This window comes from Symphalangus syndactylus, chromosome X (assembly GCF_028878055.3).
Source record: "Symphalangus syndactylus isolate Jambi chromosome X, NHGRI_mSymSyn1-v2.1_pri, whole genome shotgun sequence".
Lineage (NCBI taxonomy): Eukaryota > Metazoa > Chordata > Mammalia > Primates > Hylobatidae > Symphalangus > Symphalangus syndactylus.
This window is the reverse complement of record NC_072447.2, coordinates 151426678-151443003: the sequence shown is the minus strand read 5'-3', so window position 1 is coordinate 151443003 and position 16326 is coordinate 151426678. Positions and strand designations below refer to the sequence as shown.

The 16326-nt window shown below is 39.3% G+C and overlaps 1 protein-coding gene across 8 annotated transcripts in view; it reads right to left on the bottom strand.

The window, feature by feature from the left end:
- AFF2 (ALF transcription elongation factor 2) overlaps positions 1-16326 on the bottom strand; it is a 509233-nt gene that overhangs the window by 106287 nt on the left and 386620 nt on the right. For all 8 annotated transcript variants that reach the window (XM_055267794.2, XM_055267797.2, XM_055267796.2 and 5 more), the window contains one exon: positions 9424-9520. In XM_055267794.2, coding sequence (XP_055123769.1) covers positions 9424-9520 — 97 coding nt within the window. The remainder of the gene's footprint in view (positions 1-9423; positions 9521-16326) is intronic.

Below are 16326 nucleotides of genomic sequence, written 5' to 3'. Positions count from 1 at the left end.
AAATACAGTCATATAGTAGCATGGCCATACTCGTTGTCAATAAGACAAAAGGATGTTATTGCAGACTTCATTTATATGTGTGTGTTTAAGGTGGTGGGTGGGTGTCACTTACGTCAATATTCAAATAAAATTACATGGTTATTAACACATTTGGTCTGTACACTTTTATTCTCTCTTTCCCTCATTGTCTGTGTGAATTTAATGTTGCCAGTTGTAACTTGGTTCCCTGTATCCCTACAATAAAAATACAGCCATTTTTATTGGAAGCACAATACCCCTGGCTAGCAAAATACAGGGGTAGAGGAAGAAGCGGGAAAAGGCCTGTGGGCTTGCTGGGCCCCCAGTAAGCAATTTCAGCTTTGCCTCACAGAGGTCCTTTAGGAGGGCTGCCAGGGGCACTCAGAAAAGGCTACAGGGAGAAGGAAACCTCCAGCTGACCTTTGTAACAATTTGAACCCATTGAGAAATCTCCTGGCCAGAACTTGGGGAAGGGCATGAATCCGGACTGCAGACTCCACAGGAGGGGGAAGAACTAAAGCCCTACTTTTTTGCAGCAATGTTGCCAGAAATGACGGGATTTTATACTCTTTTATGGCTAAATAGTAATCAATTTTGTATATATGTGTGTGTATATATATCTCTCACATTTTAACCATTTATCTGTTGATGAACATTGAGATTGACTCCATATCTTAGCTATTGTGACTTGTGCAGCAGTAAACATGGTGGTGCAAGTATTCCTTTAATATACTGATTTTCTTTACTTTGGAAAACTACCCAGTAGTGAGATTGTTGGATCATATAGTAGTTCTATTTTTAGTTTTTTGAGAAACACACATACATATATATGATTCAGGGTTAAATATGAAGTTTTAGTCGACCTCCATTAACAAGAAACTAGCTTTAGCAAGTTTATACGTTTTTAGTAAAATGTTCCAAAGACTCCTATGAAATTTTTGCTGTGTGAAATACGAGTTATGTGGCCCCATACATTTTGGAAAGTTTTGTTTCTTTTTTCTGCCCATCCACCTGTATTTTGAATGGTTAATGTTGGATTGGTTAATCTCAAATTTGGAAACTCTTCTGTGCACTTACGATGCTTATGCTCTTTGCTCTTGATAAATAAAGATAAAAGTAAATATAGCTGCTTAAGAAAATATCAATTCAGTTTTCCATGCAGAACAAGGTCAAAAAAGTTTCAAAATCTTACTTTTTCAAAGTGGCAAAGTGTTTCATTATATGACTCTTGCTTGAGATGTGAATACTGTTCTAGGTATATTCTAGAACCCTGATTAAACTGAAGGCTTGGAAACTACCAATGAAGTTAGGCACACATGGTGCATTTCCTGGGATTTACTTACGAATGACTCCAGAGTGAAACTTCCAGGCTACAAGAATGGATTAGGACCCTAATTGGGATGATGAAGAGACTTAAGAAAAAGAATGTGCTTGGACCAAAGAGGGGGTGGGGCTTGCGTGAAGAAAGGACCAATGATGTCTAGTCACTTCCTCCAGCCCAGAAACGGCAACATGATGAGGACTCTTTTCTCCAGGCACTTCAACTGAAATCTGTACTTAGTGGTCCCCAGCTTTCCAGAGGTGGCTGCTCTCTCACTGCCACGCTCTTCACAGAACCATATATATGCTGTGTGCTCTTGTGGGTGAAAAGGCTGTGGTCATCCCTGTCATACATGAGCATTATCTATTTTGAAATGACAGATCATATCCATTTTTGTTTCTGTTTGGATCTTGGGGCAAGCAACATACCCTCACCAGTGTCTGACTTAAGGTCATTGTGGAAAAGTGCTAAGCCAAGCAAAAGAGCTATGGGCTTTGCAACTGAAATGCTCATAGTTGGATAATTCACAAAGTTTATTAGACATTAGCCAGTATTTGGTCATTACTGACCATGTGATAAGCACAATACATAAAACATTACACTTCTATGCATCTCTGTATGCTCAAAGCATTCTATTGTATATAACTTACAAGTCAAAAAAATTGGTACTAAAGGAGAAGACCTAATTGTAACAAAAAAATTCAACACACAGGTTTCTAAACAGTCACAGACTTGTCTCAAGCATATTAAAAACCACATCATACAAGCCCTAAGCAGTTTCTTATTAATCTAGTCTCTGTGCTAATATAGCCAAATGGGAAATACAATCTTGGGAATATGAAGGCCAATGTTATTCTATTAACCTTATATGTTATCCTATTTACTCTCCTGTCTTTAATGAATAAATTAAAATGTCCTCTCATTCTCTAATTGGTGGATAGTTTGAGTATGACAATGTATGGATTTTATTCAGCTACATTCTGTAACCTTAAAGGCCCAAATGCTATCATTCTGTAAGAGATTTCAATGAAAGGCAATGACAGATAAACTGTTTACATTAAAAGACTCTATCAAAGTTATTTTGCACCCAGTTTCATCCTAATCCATCTGCTGTTTCTAGAGCTCTGACAGGCTGACCTCTCTTGCTGTGTGTGTCATATCGATGTCATTACCGAAGAGGCTTTCCCCAGCCTTTCTGCTGATAACAAAGTCAATAGAAATGCAGAGAAACCTCGGGGAGGTAACAACTTGTTCAGTATGATGAGGGAGAACTGTGGCTTTAAAATAGGACCAATTACAGCAGGGAAGAGTATCTGTTGTCACAACTAATATATTCTATACAGCACACCAACTTCAAAAGAGCCAGCTGATAGCAGGAGTAAAATTCATTGCATCTTTTTCATTAGCAAACTTAAAATATAAATGCAGGCTTTCAATTTAATGTGGCTACTAGGTTCTGAAAGTTCAGTGTGCATCACAGGTATCAGGAACACATCCCAAAGCTGCCAGAATGTTTGGGTCTTCAGTGGCTATGTAATTATTTCATTTGAAATTCTCAAATAGCAACCAGGCCAGTAAGCTCGCTCAATAAGAACAACAACCATGACCATGACCACCAGCAAACAACAAACAAATCCAAATGGATCAAATATAAGACCTGGATTAAAGAAACTGGATTAAAAGCAACTTTTTTGTGTTAGGTAATCAGTAATCTGAAGATTTAAAAACAAAAAAAAACCGAAAACTATGAAGCGGAGGGGAAGATCTAAGAAGATTATTGTTTTCTGTAAATGCTCATATGCTTAAGGTGCAACTCTGCTGCTAGTGTCTAGTTGGAAAGTCCATACATCTCCAGTAATTAATATGCTTTCAATTAGGTGAACATTTCACAGAATACCAGGATACTTCTTTGGTAGAAAAAGAAATAAGATGGGGTTAAATAAAACTGGGTACACTGGAGCTACTCACAATCATGTGCCCAGACACAACACATTAGAATGTTTTGTGTTCAAAGAAAATTTTAATGGTTCAGTTCTGTTTTTAAAGCACTAGCATACCACTCCAAGCTTTATGTAGAGTCTTTTAGTGAACCTGGTCACTAATTGAACATTTTCAGTCGTATCAAATGTTTTCTGAACTTCTAACTGTGCTAAATGAAGTCATCTAATATTTCAATCTAATTCATATTAATAAGATGTTATTAATGTTATAATGCCCTAAAGGAAGTTACTAACAAGACCCATCTCTTTTATGTCTTTTAGATTTCTAAAGTCTGCTGCTTCTATTGCCAATGTGAGCTAACTGGGGCATGAGACAGCCATGCCCAGATCTAACTAGGCTTCAGAACCCAGGCATCACAAGCCATCCCGCTACCTGTGGACACCAGACTACATGTTTAGGGCTGTGGAAATCAGACATCATAATATCACTCAATTAAATATTAAGCAGATGTTTGCCTGGCTCTAAGAACATGTGCTGGAGGGAGCTTTGGAGTTTGCCCACCACACATTCTAGAAGCCTTTGGAATAAGTCAAATTGCGGATAGTTTAAAACTTTAAAGACAGCGATTTTAAATAAACGTGTCGATACAATTTCTTTGTTAAAAAAACATTTGAGACTGATTAGGCTGCTTATATTGAAAGAGAAGCACAAGGTCTATATCTTTAGATCTTTTATTGAGCTGCAAGCACAGCATCAATAACTGCTTCTCAGCTGTAAATGAAAATTGATTCCAGGTTTAACTCCTAATTTTCAGGGGTTCCTTTAACCTCGAGAAAAATGAAAAGAAAAACTGACAAAAAAGAAAAACCAGAGGTTTAGTGGTATGAAGCAGGGGCATACAGAGAACACAACATATTCCCACTCCCAAAAAGTCTGTCCTCCTGTGTCAGGCCACTCCCTAGCCAAACTCCAGTGGCCATCTCTGCCTGCCCTGGAGGACTGGCTTGAAAATGGCAATTCAATAAGTGTTTCATGGGGAAGGCCAGGGCCGGATTTTATATCTATGATGCCAACAGTGGCAGCTGAGAAGTAAAAAACGCAGTCAGCCAGGTAATGGACATCACGTGGCCCCCAAATCTCAACCATGCCATTGATATCAAACTTAAAAAATACATTGCACCACATGTTTATTCAGACACTAAGTACATAGCACTGTGTCTAATTCCAACACTGTTCTGGATGTTTGCAATGTCCAATGTCAACTTCAAATTGTTATTTATCTCCCATTCAGGGATAGCTCCTGAGAGAGAGCCAAGGTGAGTATAGCATCCTAGAAGAGCCTTCAAGCCTTTCTCTAGGGCACAGCATGAGCTCAGAAAGAGAAGGTAAGAACTGCAATAGAAGGGTATGAATCAACTCTCCACCCACGCCAATCCTTGGAAGAAAAACTCTTTTAGAGACACATAATTTCCTGGAGGACTTGGTGCAGATCATTGGCAACCTAGCCTTTCTTTCTGGGATCTCTAGTTTAAAAGTTGTCAGGGCTTAAAGGAAAGTTAAGGTCATTCGTATCTGATGGCTGCCTTTGGGGGCCAGTTAAGACATGCAATGCAGTTCCTAACAGATCCCTATGGATACCTAGGCCAAAATGAAGGGCTATGTCTATTTCCCTATGGATCCTAAAGAGAGGGCTGCCAGTTAATGTTTAAAAGGACCACAAGGAAGAGTAACCACCTATTTTGTAGTTCAAGGCATTTTCTCATACACTGTCTTCACTTGATCCTTACAATACTCCTAAGAGTTAGACAAGGCTGGCTTATTCCAGTCTACTGGTAAGAGATCTGAGACTTAGAGATGTTAAACAACTTTCCCAATGCCATACAGCTAGTATACAGCTAGTATTTGAGGCCTGGGATTAAACTCTAGGCTTCTTTATTCCAAAAACTATGTTCTTAATATCTACACTTAAAATTACTCATGGCCAGGCACACAGCTAATAAACTTTAGGATGACAAACATTTTCATTCAAGTTTGCCATATACAGGATAGAAAACCCAGCAGCTGTCTTTAACATCCCATTCCTTACAAGAAAAGGGAAAGTAAATATATGTAGTATCTCAAAGAATGTGAAGCTTTTTAGATCATTAGTAGCACTCATAATGATGATGATTATTATCACGTAGAGTGATGAGTACTTACTATGTGCTAAGAATAGCGTCAGGTGCTTTTGCCTGTATTGATTGACCTAATCATTGAATCCCCAGTACGACCCAATGAAGAAGGTGCTATTTTTACCTCTATTTTATAGGTACTTAGGTCTTTGCCCAAGGTCAACCAGTTTGAGAGTGGCAGAACTAGAATTCAAAGCCATGTTTGTGTGACTATAAAGCTATACTCTCACACACTCTCCTACACTGTCCCGGCATTGTCCCACCACCTTAGAACACAGCATAGATATGTCTGCTGCCCAAATAGTCCCAACCAAGAAAGTCAAATGCAGTAGAGGACCGGAGAGAAAACACAAAGTTTTAACAGGTATTTTCAGGCTGCAATCACTATCGCGTCTTCATTGAAGCCATGCACATGTGTGATTATATATCTCTGACTTTAAAGAGTCATTCAAAGGTAAAATCTTCTGTTAAAAATGTTTTCTTATGATCATGAGTCTCTACGGCTGACCATTTGGCATATTTAATTTATATATAATAATTCCCCCATTCTGGACTCTTGTTGCATTTTCCCATTTGAGGGAATAATATTTAGCATTTAAACATACCCTACTTGCTCTGCTTGTGTTTGCGCACATGACCTGTCACCTGGCTCAGCCTGGCTAATACTGCTGTGGAAGGTGGAAGTAGCAGAAAAACGGGAGGCTGTTCTGATTGTAAGATACTCAGTACCCAAATGCCAGTTTAGAAGCTGACACAACTTGATCCCGTGTTTCATTTTCATACATGTATTTGAAATGTATTCTCTTGGGGATGCTTATGCTCTAAGCCCACAGTATAAGCTCTTAGACACTGTTTGAAAAAGATTGCTGTGTACTCACTACACCTGGATAATTTGAGTTTCTTCAAATGAGTCAAGGTGTGATGATTATGGATGAGATGATCTGGGGACGTCTCCAGAAAGTAAATGGCTTTTTTATTGGACTATGTCTGCATGAATGCAGCCACTGGGTTCTGAGCCATTTCTAACTATTATGTCAGCTGAAACCAGCAGTGTTGTCTGGGGTCTTGAGCACAGTTTTATGGTCCAATTCATTTGTCTGTATGCTTTCTCCCCAATCATTCTGCCACAAATGGAATGACTCTGCAATTCTTTTGCTCAGCCAGGAGGCCCAAACCTACTGCTAAGGTTTGCTGTAAGGTTCAAATGAGACACCACACCTAGCTTGTGCCTGGCACACAGCAAGAGTGGTTCCAAAAATGGTAGTCTCAGTACTCCTCCTTATGATGGTGCTGGAGGTATGACTGTCCCAATTCAAAGATGAGTGAACAGTACTATGTTATATACATGGCACTATATTATCTAAAACAAAATGACTTTGGCGATTTCTCTATAAGTTAACTGTAGAATTACCATGTGACTCATCAATTCCACTTCTAGGTACACACCAGAAAGAAAACATGTCCATGTGAAACTTGTACACAAATCTTCACAGTAGCACTATTCACAGTAGCCAAAAGTTGGAAACAACCAAAATGTCCATCAAATGATGAGTAGATAAAGAAAATGTAGTTTATTCATACAATGGAATGCTACCTAGCCATAAAACAAAATGAAGTACTGATACACGACATCGAACAACCAAGAAAACATTATGGTAAGTGAAAGAAGCCAGACAAAAAGGGTCACATATTATAGGATTCCAGTTACATGAAATAGACAAATCCATAGAGACAAAAAGTAGATTAGCAGTTGTCGGGGTTAGGGGAGGGGGAAATGGGGAGTAACTGTTTAATGCGTATGGAGTTTCCACTTGGAGTGATGAAAAATTCTGGAACTGGGATGGATGCACAATCTTGTGAATGTATTAAGTGTCACAGAATTGAGCACTTTAAAATGGTTAATTTTATGTTATGTGAATTTTGCCACAATAAAAAAAGAAAATTATTTAAACCCATTTACTTTTACAAAAGGACATTATGCATCCTAAAGGCAGAGCTCTGCAAACATTGCTAGTATTACTGCTGCCACTACTGCACAAGCATTCTCTTTTGGTCTATAGCCTTCCAGGCCTTGTAACTCATCTTCAAACTCTACAAGGAGGGTTCATTTGCAAATGTTTATAACCTTGTGCCTATATCTTGCTCCTAGGACTCAGCTAGAGGGAATAAGTTGTCATTTTGCCTCACCTTAGAGCCCCCAGTTCAATCTCCCCATCAAATTTTCACTGAGAACCAAAGCCTTTTTGAGGAAGACATCATGACTAGCGGCAGCATGTCATAAAAAGGTTCCAACCCACTAATCCTGATCATCTGAGAGTCTCAGCACTTACAAAAAGTCAGTGAATATACCCTAAAACCCAGATGATTCAGGCCAACAGACCCTTTGCCAATTTTAAGATAAGTACAGAAAATAACTTTATAAGTTAAAAAGCAGACTACATTCATAAAATTACATAAAGAGGAAGTCAATGCGCAAAATCTACTTTCAATTATTATTGAATTCTACTTTAAACATTTCCATTAAAAAGCAACATTTTATCTGTCAAAATCAATGATCTACAATGTTTTCGTTTTTGCTTTTGTTTTACTTACAAATATGATGCTTCTGCCATTGGCGTATTAAATGTGTGAAAGAGAAATGACAATTTTTGGAAATTAAGTGTGCATTTTACATTTGCTATAAAGCCCAACTCAAGTAGGAGGGAGACAGCTTGCATTCAGTAAAGGTACAGCAAGCCCTTGGGAAAAAGTTGTGAAACTGGCTTAGGCCAGCACTATGTAGTCTGCACTTACCCTGTGGTTGTTCTTAAAGCACTAAACTTGCAAAGATGCAATTATTTTTTACATATTATTAAAATTCAAGCAAAAGAAAGTAGAGAAAGTAAAGTAGATGAAAGTTTTGGCCACATAACGTTGAAGACGGATTTGATTTTTAAAGTATACCAGAATGGTAGGAGTTCTAGTGTGGTAAACAACTGTAGATGAGAATAGAGTAGCTGAGCCTTGATAATTTTTCCTAAGCTTTTCTTTGTAGGCTCTTCCTCATGAAATGTGCAATGAACATGGAATTCCATATTTGTTAGCTCTCTTGAAATACCAGTGCATGAGCATTCCTTTAAACAGTCTGTTTTATAATGTAGCAGACTTCACTGTAGGAAGATCTTGGTCAGGTACTGGATTTAAAGAAAGGCAATCCTTCTGCATTCCTCATTTGAGGTGATAAGCACACCCAGAAGGACCCCACATTCAAGACAGTTCTCTCTCAAAGAGAAAATGTGCAAGCATCATTGACACCACGCACTAGGTTGCCATTCTCATGAGTCATAAATGATACTTTGCCTTTTCAAATCATAAAGTCCAATCTCATTGAAATGCTGAAAACACACATTCCTGCCATCTCATTTGGTGGTAAAATACTGTCAATGCTTAAAATGTGGAATAGAAGGATACAAGGGCAGCCACAAGTTTTTGCCAAATGTCTTCTGCCTAAAGGTTCATTTAATGGCAAGATGTTGCGTATTGATTCTCAACTGCATTCTGAAATGGTGCATCTGGGAAAGGTGAATGAAGCATCACATTTATATCTAAATTAATGAGTATGGCTTCCAAGCCTCACACCAGAGTCACCAAATGAAAATTATACCTCACCCAAGACAATAAGTAGTCCAAGAGAGGGCAAGACAATCTCTATTGCTTACTACTGACCAGCATTTGTGTATGGAACAGAGAGAGAGATGGGAGGGGGTTGAAAGCAGTTTTAAAGAGCTCTGCATCTCCTTACTATAGCTTTAATGGAAGTTTGAGCTGATTTGACCTGTTCCAGAACACTATGCTCATCTTTGCTTCTTTCCCTCTCTCCAAAGCCCAGAGATAAAGCTTGGGGGAGTTTGTGCATGTCAAAGCATGTCAAAGCCATTCCAGTTCCTCCTGCTCCACCCTTAGTCCCAAAACAAAGCCCTAAGCTCTTCTTACTTGGTAGAGCTCAGTGGCAGTGCACTGAGTGGTCAAGGTCTTCACAGGCTCAAGGTCATCTTCATCACTGCTCAGCTTCAGGTCATCCTCAAGCATCCTACAAAGAGATCAGAGTGGTGTTTGAGTTAGAAGGCATATTTTCTAAATCATCCTCAGATACATCTTGCAATAAGAATAAAGTATTGGAGCTACAATCCGACAGCTGCAAATCCTTCAAAGGTGTAGAGGGAACCAAGATTGTTTCAGCTAATTAGATATTTATGTCATACTTTGCACATATCTTCCCTCTCTACCTTCCCCTAAATCAAGGGGAAAAGACTATTTCAGCATCTCCAGAGATGACTGGATTCTATACATTTTTACTACTAAAAGTGCAATAAATATACTGATCAATCACTGTGTATGTGGGATGTGGCACTGGATCTCTACAGGACAAGGTGCTCAGAGTTTCCCATGAAAGAAGAGGGGCATTATAACAGTCCCTAGCTCTAGAGGCTGTTGTCAAAGCCTGCTGGGTCTCTCTGGATGACGGAGGTAAAAGGCATAGTGAACCTGCACTGCCTTTCAGTGCCCTCTGCTGCTGGGTAGCTAGGTGGCCACAAAAGAGCTGGGAGAGAAATGGCTAGTCATTAACTTTCTGATTCTCTTCCTGTAAAATTTGATCTGAGGGATGTAAGCCCATGATGTGGATAAGAAATCTTTCTCTCCTAAGGCAAGGCACCCGAAAAATGAGTGGTCTGGATTTTGGTGATGAACTAGCACTTTCAAGATTGTTTATGGCGCCACAGAGCCTTTTGTTTCTACAGGGATATTAATTCCAGTGGCATCCTCTCCAAGTGTGGGCTACAGCAGGAAGAATAGCTTATTATCTTAAGATTCCAGCTACACTGTCTTTAAAGACCTATTGGTGTTCATATTTTTATTTATTAAATACAACTTTATACCTCATCCTTAGGCTTCAAGAGGGGACAGTCTCAGCCTCTCTGGACCAATGACCATTTCCTATGCATATATTGCTCTTTCTTGCATCTAGGCTCTGCATCAGGCTCAGCTCCAGGGCTAGAAATCTCTTAACTCTGGAAATCCTATTTAACCTTTGTAGCCCAATGATCCCACTTTCTCTACAAAAGCTTTCTAGAAGGAACTCTCATCTCAGGAAGAATATTTTTTTCCTCTGCCCAACCCTCAGCTCCAGCTGGATCACAGCACAGCTTTCCACTGAATCTCTCCCCACTAGTCCGTAATTCCCATGAGGGCAGGGGGTGCAGCATTTTCACCTCACTGTGCTCCACAGCATCTTCCCACAAATGATAGAGTCTACTGGCCTCATTTCGCAGACAAGGAAGGAAAGATTCAGAGAGGTGAATTGCTTTGCTCAAGCTCACCCAGCTATTAATAGTTAGTGCTAGAGCCACTCCTAAAATTTCCATCTCTGTAATCCCACTTGGGTGTTTTTCCAGAAGAGAAGCCAGAAGGGAAAAGTAAGCTTCTAATTTGATAAATAGGGGGAAAGTTACTTCAGAGGTTATGTTCAAATATTGAAAAGAGGGTCAGGGCAGAGTGGATATCCAATAACTCTCCAAAAAAAGCACAGCTCCCCCACTTTCATGCTCAGTCACATAACACTAGAATGTGTACACTGAGGTCTGCAAACCAAAGACTGATATAAAGGATGATTGGTGGGAAGGACAACTGTTGGAATGGCTTTCGGATAAACTAAATTTGCAGGATTTATGACTGTCCTTCAAGAGACTAATGGATGTTTCGAAGACCTTAGAGAAGGAGAAAAAAATGTATCTTGGTATTTCTTTTGCAGTTGCAGGCTTATGACTCTGAACAAATAATTCTTTAGAACACATTGTGGGAAATGAAGACTGTATCATTCTCATAAGCTATAGAACTCAAATATTTAAAAACTATCTATGCTTGTTATTATAAATGGCTTTACTTTCCGTGTGTGTGTGTGTGTGTGTGTGTGTGTGTATCTCAATACATCTAGGGAATATCTATGTGTTAACTTATATTCAAGTATTCAGCAAAAGAAATGGTAAATAATTCCTGCATTTAGAGGGTCAATTTTCAGAGACAGAGAAAGTCCTAAGTATTTGACCAGCAGCGTGGAATTTGGTTCTCACAATACTTCTATGAAGGAGATGGTGTTACGGCTGCATTTTTCAGATGGAGACTCTGAGGTTTAGAGAGGTTAAGGAGCTTGCTTGTGAACACACAGCTAGAAATCACGGAGGCAAACATGGAACCTAGCTCATCTCCAGCCAGAATTGGGAGTATACAAGGTTTTCTCCTAGAGTGTACAACTTATAAAAAATGGTATATTCAATAAAATTGACAGCAATAACAAAAACCTCACAAAACATATTAGCATGGAGTCAAGATACTGGGATTCAATTGCTGGCTAATCATAAACCCCAATATCTGGGGTAATTTACCAGCTCTGAGATTCATCTGTGTCCCTCATCTGTTCAATGGGATAATACTTTGGTTCCATCACAGGAGGGTGGTGGTGAGCATAACAGGAGCTAATGCATGTGAAAGTGCTTTATGAAAGCACAAAACTAATAATGCGGGGCACCATTAATTTGGAAAGCTATCTCAGTTGGAAATAATGGACTTCATTAGTACTATTAAAAAGTAATCAGAAGCAGAAATTTCTGTGTGCCTTTGCTCCTCTCCTTTTAATTTTCTGAACAATCTGAAGGTAATCCATGATGACTTGGGAAATGTCTAAGGGCATCTCAAGGCCAGATGTAGAAATGTGCTTGTGGTCTTCAGGTTTCTCTCCTTCAGGTAGAAGTAGCACATCCAGAGTCAGAGCACAGAGGTCTGAACTCAGCAGTTATTTTACTCTCCAATCAACATTATATGATTTTTAACATGGAGATGAAATGTACTCCAACGTACAGTTCTGGAAGTAGGCAGCCAATCCACACAGCGATTGACATTAAACAACCTCCCCCCACCCCCACCATGCAACAAGCTTGGTACGGATTTGATTGTTAATAAAGGAAAATCTGATGCATATATTTAAGTCCCAGTAAACACAAGTCAAAAAGTAACTAGGAAGGCAAATTACTATTAGTTATCTCTGGAGGCACTAGGCATTCATTTCATTCCACTTCTTCCCTGACCTATTAAGCTTTATTATTGAATATACATGTACTTGTTTGCATTTTCATCCTTGGTTAATGCTGAACATTACTCTAGGGAAAGCGTAGGATTATGAAAGATTTTAGATTTAATTATTACAGCAGCACCATTCACACCCAATGCAGTTAAGGTCGTCTCAGCAGAAAAATGGTAATCTCTCTTCATGAGGTTATAATTCCATAGACAAATTCATCACACATAATGTGAAAAAAATTGCTCATATAAATGTATGCCTGTGTGTGTGATCTTAAAAAAAAAACAGACACTGTTCTTCAACTTTTCAATTAGGTGAAAACAGAACCAATTAGACCTCCTTAGTGAAGTCTGTTGTCTGTTCAGGGTCTAGTCATCCACAATGTTCATCTGGGTGTAAAAATGCTGTTTTTATTTTTACTATGACCTATAATTTGTAGTATTAAGACATAGAATAATCTATAAAACTGTGAACAAAAAACCAAGTTCTTGCCCTGAGGAGATGATCCTATGAAAGCTCAGATAGTGAAATTTGGATGAGATGGAATGGACCAAAAGAGGATCTTTGTCCTTTGTTTTCTGAGCTTCAAGCTGAACCTAGTGGCCTCCAAGGGCTCTTTGCACTGAAACATTCTAGTGCACTATGACATGACAGGTCCCATGTGAATGATAACCATAAAATCATAAGATCACTCTCCAAAAACCTTGCCAATTTACATAGTGGAATGCTTAGATGATTTTGAAGAGGGAAAAATAGAGGGCTTGAAACATTATTATAGAAGGCTGCAGGAAGAAGCGCTTGGTTGAGTCAGCATGGACTTAAGAGCAAGGTCTCGAGAGCCAAACAGACCTGAGTTCAAATACAGGAATTCCTAATGGATTTTTTTTTTTAATCCAGTAAATAAGGCCCCTTGAATCTCAATTTTCTATATGTTAAAATGGGCAATAATAATACCTACTCTGGACAATTTTTAGAATTAGAAAATAAAGTTTATACAAATTGCCTAGGAGCCAATATAGCTACCAGCTATCACTTTCATCTTCGTTACTATTGATATTGTTATTATTATTGTTAAAGGAATTTTGTTGTAGAAGTGGGAATAATAATTTTTAAAAGCTGATGTGTTAACCCAGAGACTGGCAGAGGTATCAGGCCCCACACATCATTGGAAACCCTTGACCAAATAAGGAGAGGTTCAAAGACCTTAAAGGAGTTTGGAAAGTTTCGGAGCTTTGGTTTACTCTTCTAGAAATGGCCTAAATCCATCAGGTCTGTCTTGGGTTTTCTTAGATCCTCTTGGACTGCTTAAGATATCCCAGAAATTTGAAAGCCAGTTGCAAGAGGAAACATCCAGACGGTACCAAGTGAGAGTTCAGAAAAAAATGAGTGGCCCCGATGTTCTGAATCTTATACCTGGGAAGCTACCTGCTGATCCAGAGAAATGAACCAAGGGCGACCCCCCACTTGAAGTTGTGCTCACCTTGAGCACCGTGTCTTTAGGCCTGTCACTCTCAGGAAGCTGTTCCAACACACATCTGTCTCTGAAGTTTGTGTGTAAGACTGGGCATAATAGGCTCCTAGTTGATCCAGAATCCTTGCTCAGAAACAACCGTTGGGACACTGAGTTGTTCTCAGGACTTGCAAGCCTACACAGTGCCTTTTTGTGAACTACAAAATGGTGTTCCTCTTGGCAGACAGCAGCACTTGATACTGGCTAGATTCCAGCTTCAAGGTATCTATGGTGCTAGCTGCAATGCTGGTGACTGATTCTCAGGTGTACTCTTCCAGTTGGAAGTACTTGAGAGTGCTATCTCTTTCACCATGTCACTGTGTCACCTAGTGGAGAGAACTGCAACATCCCTAACATATGGTCATACATGTTTTCTCTGATAGGTAGCTAACAATACCTTTCTATTGTTCAATACCTTTAATTGTGAGAATGATCTGCCAGTTAGGAGTTGCCATGTGCTTTCCTGTACCTTCTACCTTGCAGCTGGAGTCTTGTTCTCTATAGTCCACACTCAGAGACTAGACTTGTAATGATGTTGGAGACAGAACCAGTGTTGCTACCTCTGTCATATAGGAGAGGGAGGAGGCTATTACACTCAGGTTTTAAGCTCTTAACTAAAACATAGAGCTATAACTTCTGGCCCAATGAGTTTGGGGTCTTCTGGTTACTGGTTTAAATTATCATTGTCTTTCTAAATACCCCAGAGTTCATGGCAACCAGAGTAAGTTTCTCATGGCTCAAATGAATGACACAGTTGACCTTGAGGATGATAACACAGCCTAGCATGTTCTCATTAGGCAGAGTCTTACTCTGGTCCCTCTTCTAGAATAGTAACTTAGCCCTCTTGACTCCTTAAAGGGCACTTCCTCTTCATAAAGTCATCTAAAAGAAATAAAACATGACTGGTTTAGAATTACTCAGGGAATTATACATTTTCCTATCTAGTGCTTTGTAGTCTCCATAGCATTGAATCATTTGTTGGTAGGAAGGCAGGTGATAAGGAAGAGGAGGTGATATTTTTCAGGGGGAATTCATTCTTCTTCCCTGCAGTAAAGGTGCTCAGGCTGTTTTTTCCCTCTTAGGAGGAGCTACATTTCATTTTCCCAAGGTTTTAACTTAAAACTTTGATTCAATGGCCACCACCTCACTGGGAATCCTACAGAATCCCTGTCTGAGGGCTGTGGCAGTGACAACCAGTTTGAAAATCTGTATTATACTCTATAGGAACAAATCTCCAAGATCTATCAGGTGTGGACCTCTAGCCCAGTGCCAACCACTGTGCCCACAGGCAGGGTCTAAACATGCACCCTGCCATGGGCACGTGGGCCTGATAAAGATTGTCTTCCGTAGCTGATGGCCTTCCAGGGGGTTCAGAAAATAGGTATTTCATAAGATTAATTGGGCTCCTTAGTGTGAGAACTAGGAGTTCCCTTACGGGCCATCTAGTCCAGGCATTGGCCAACTGAAGACCTCAGCCCAAAGCAGCCAAAGCAGCCTTCTGCTTTGTGTAAAAAAATCAAAAGAAGAATAATATTTCGTGACACATAAAAATTTATATGGAACTTAGATTTCATTATCCATAAGTAAAATGTTATTGGACTACAGCCACTCCCATTCATTATATATCATCCACGGCTGCTTTTGAGCTACAATGGCCAGGTTGAGTAGTTGCTACCAAACGAAGGCTTAAAATATTTACTATCTAGGTCTTTATCAAAATAAAGTTTGCTGACCCTTGCTTTAAGCCAATGATTTTCAAACTCTTAAACTCAAAAATCTTTTCTTGTGTAGCCAAATGAAACCTTGCAGGAAACCTCAAATAAGATTAAAGCAGTTTGTTTTGTTAACTCCCAGGGATTTGCAGGAACAAAGCCTAAAAACAACTCATCTAGTTAAGATTCCTCGTTTTATGGAGATGGTTATGGCTCCATAGATATTGCATAGGATTTAATAAGAGAACCTGAGTTTAATTTACCTACCCTCTCTGAAACTCAGTTTTCTCTTCTATGCAATGGGAATAAAAATAATATGTATCTCAGAGGTTCAGAAAGTGCCACATAGTCTGACAGCCAGGAGTGCTGAGTTCTCAAACAACACTAGGAGAATAGTAGAGTAACTATCCTTTTGCCTGGGCACATATGTGGTACATATGAATCTATGTCTATATTGTAAACACAAGCCAAAGCTAAAAGTGTGAACCCTGACGTATATGACTATTGACTTGAATCAAACTGTCACCTCTTCAACCTTGGAA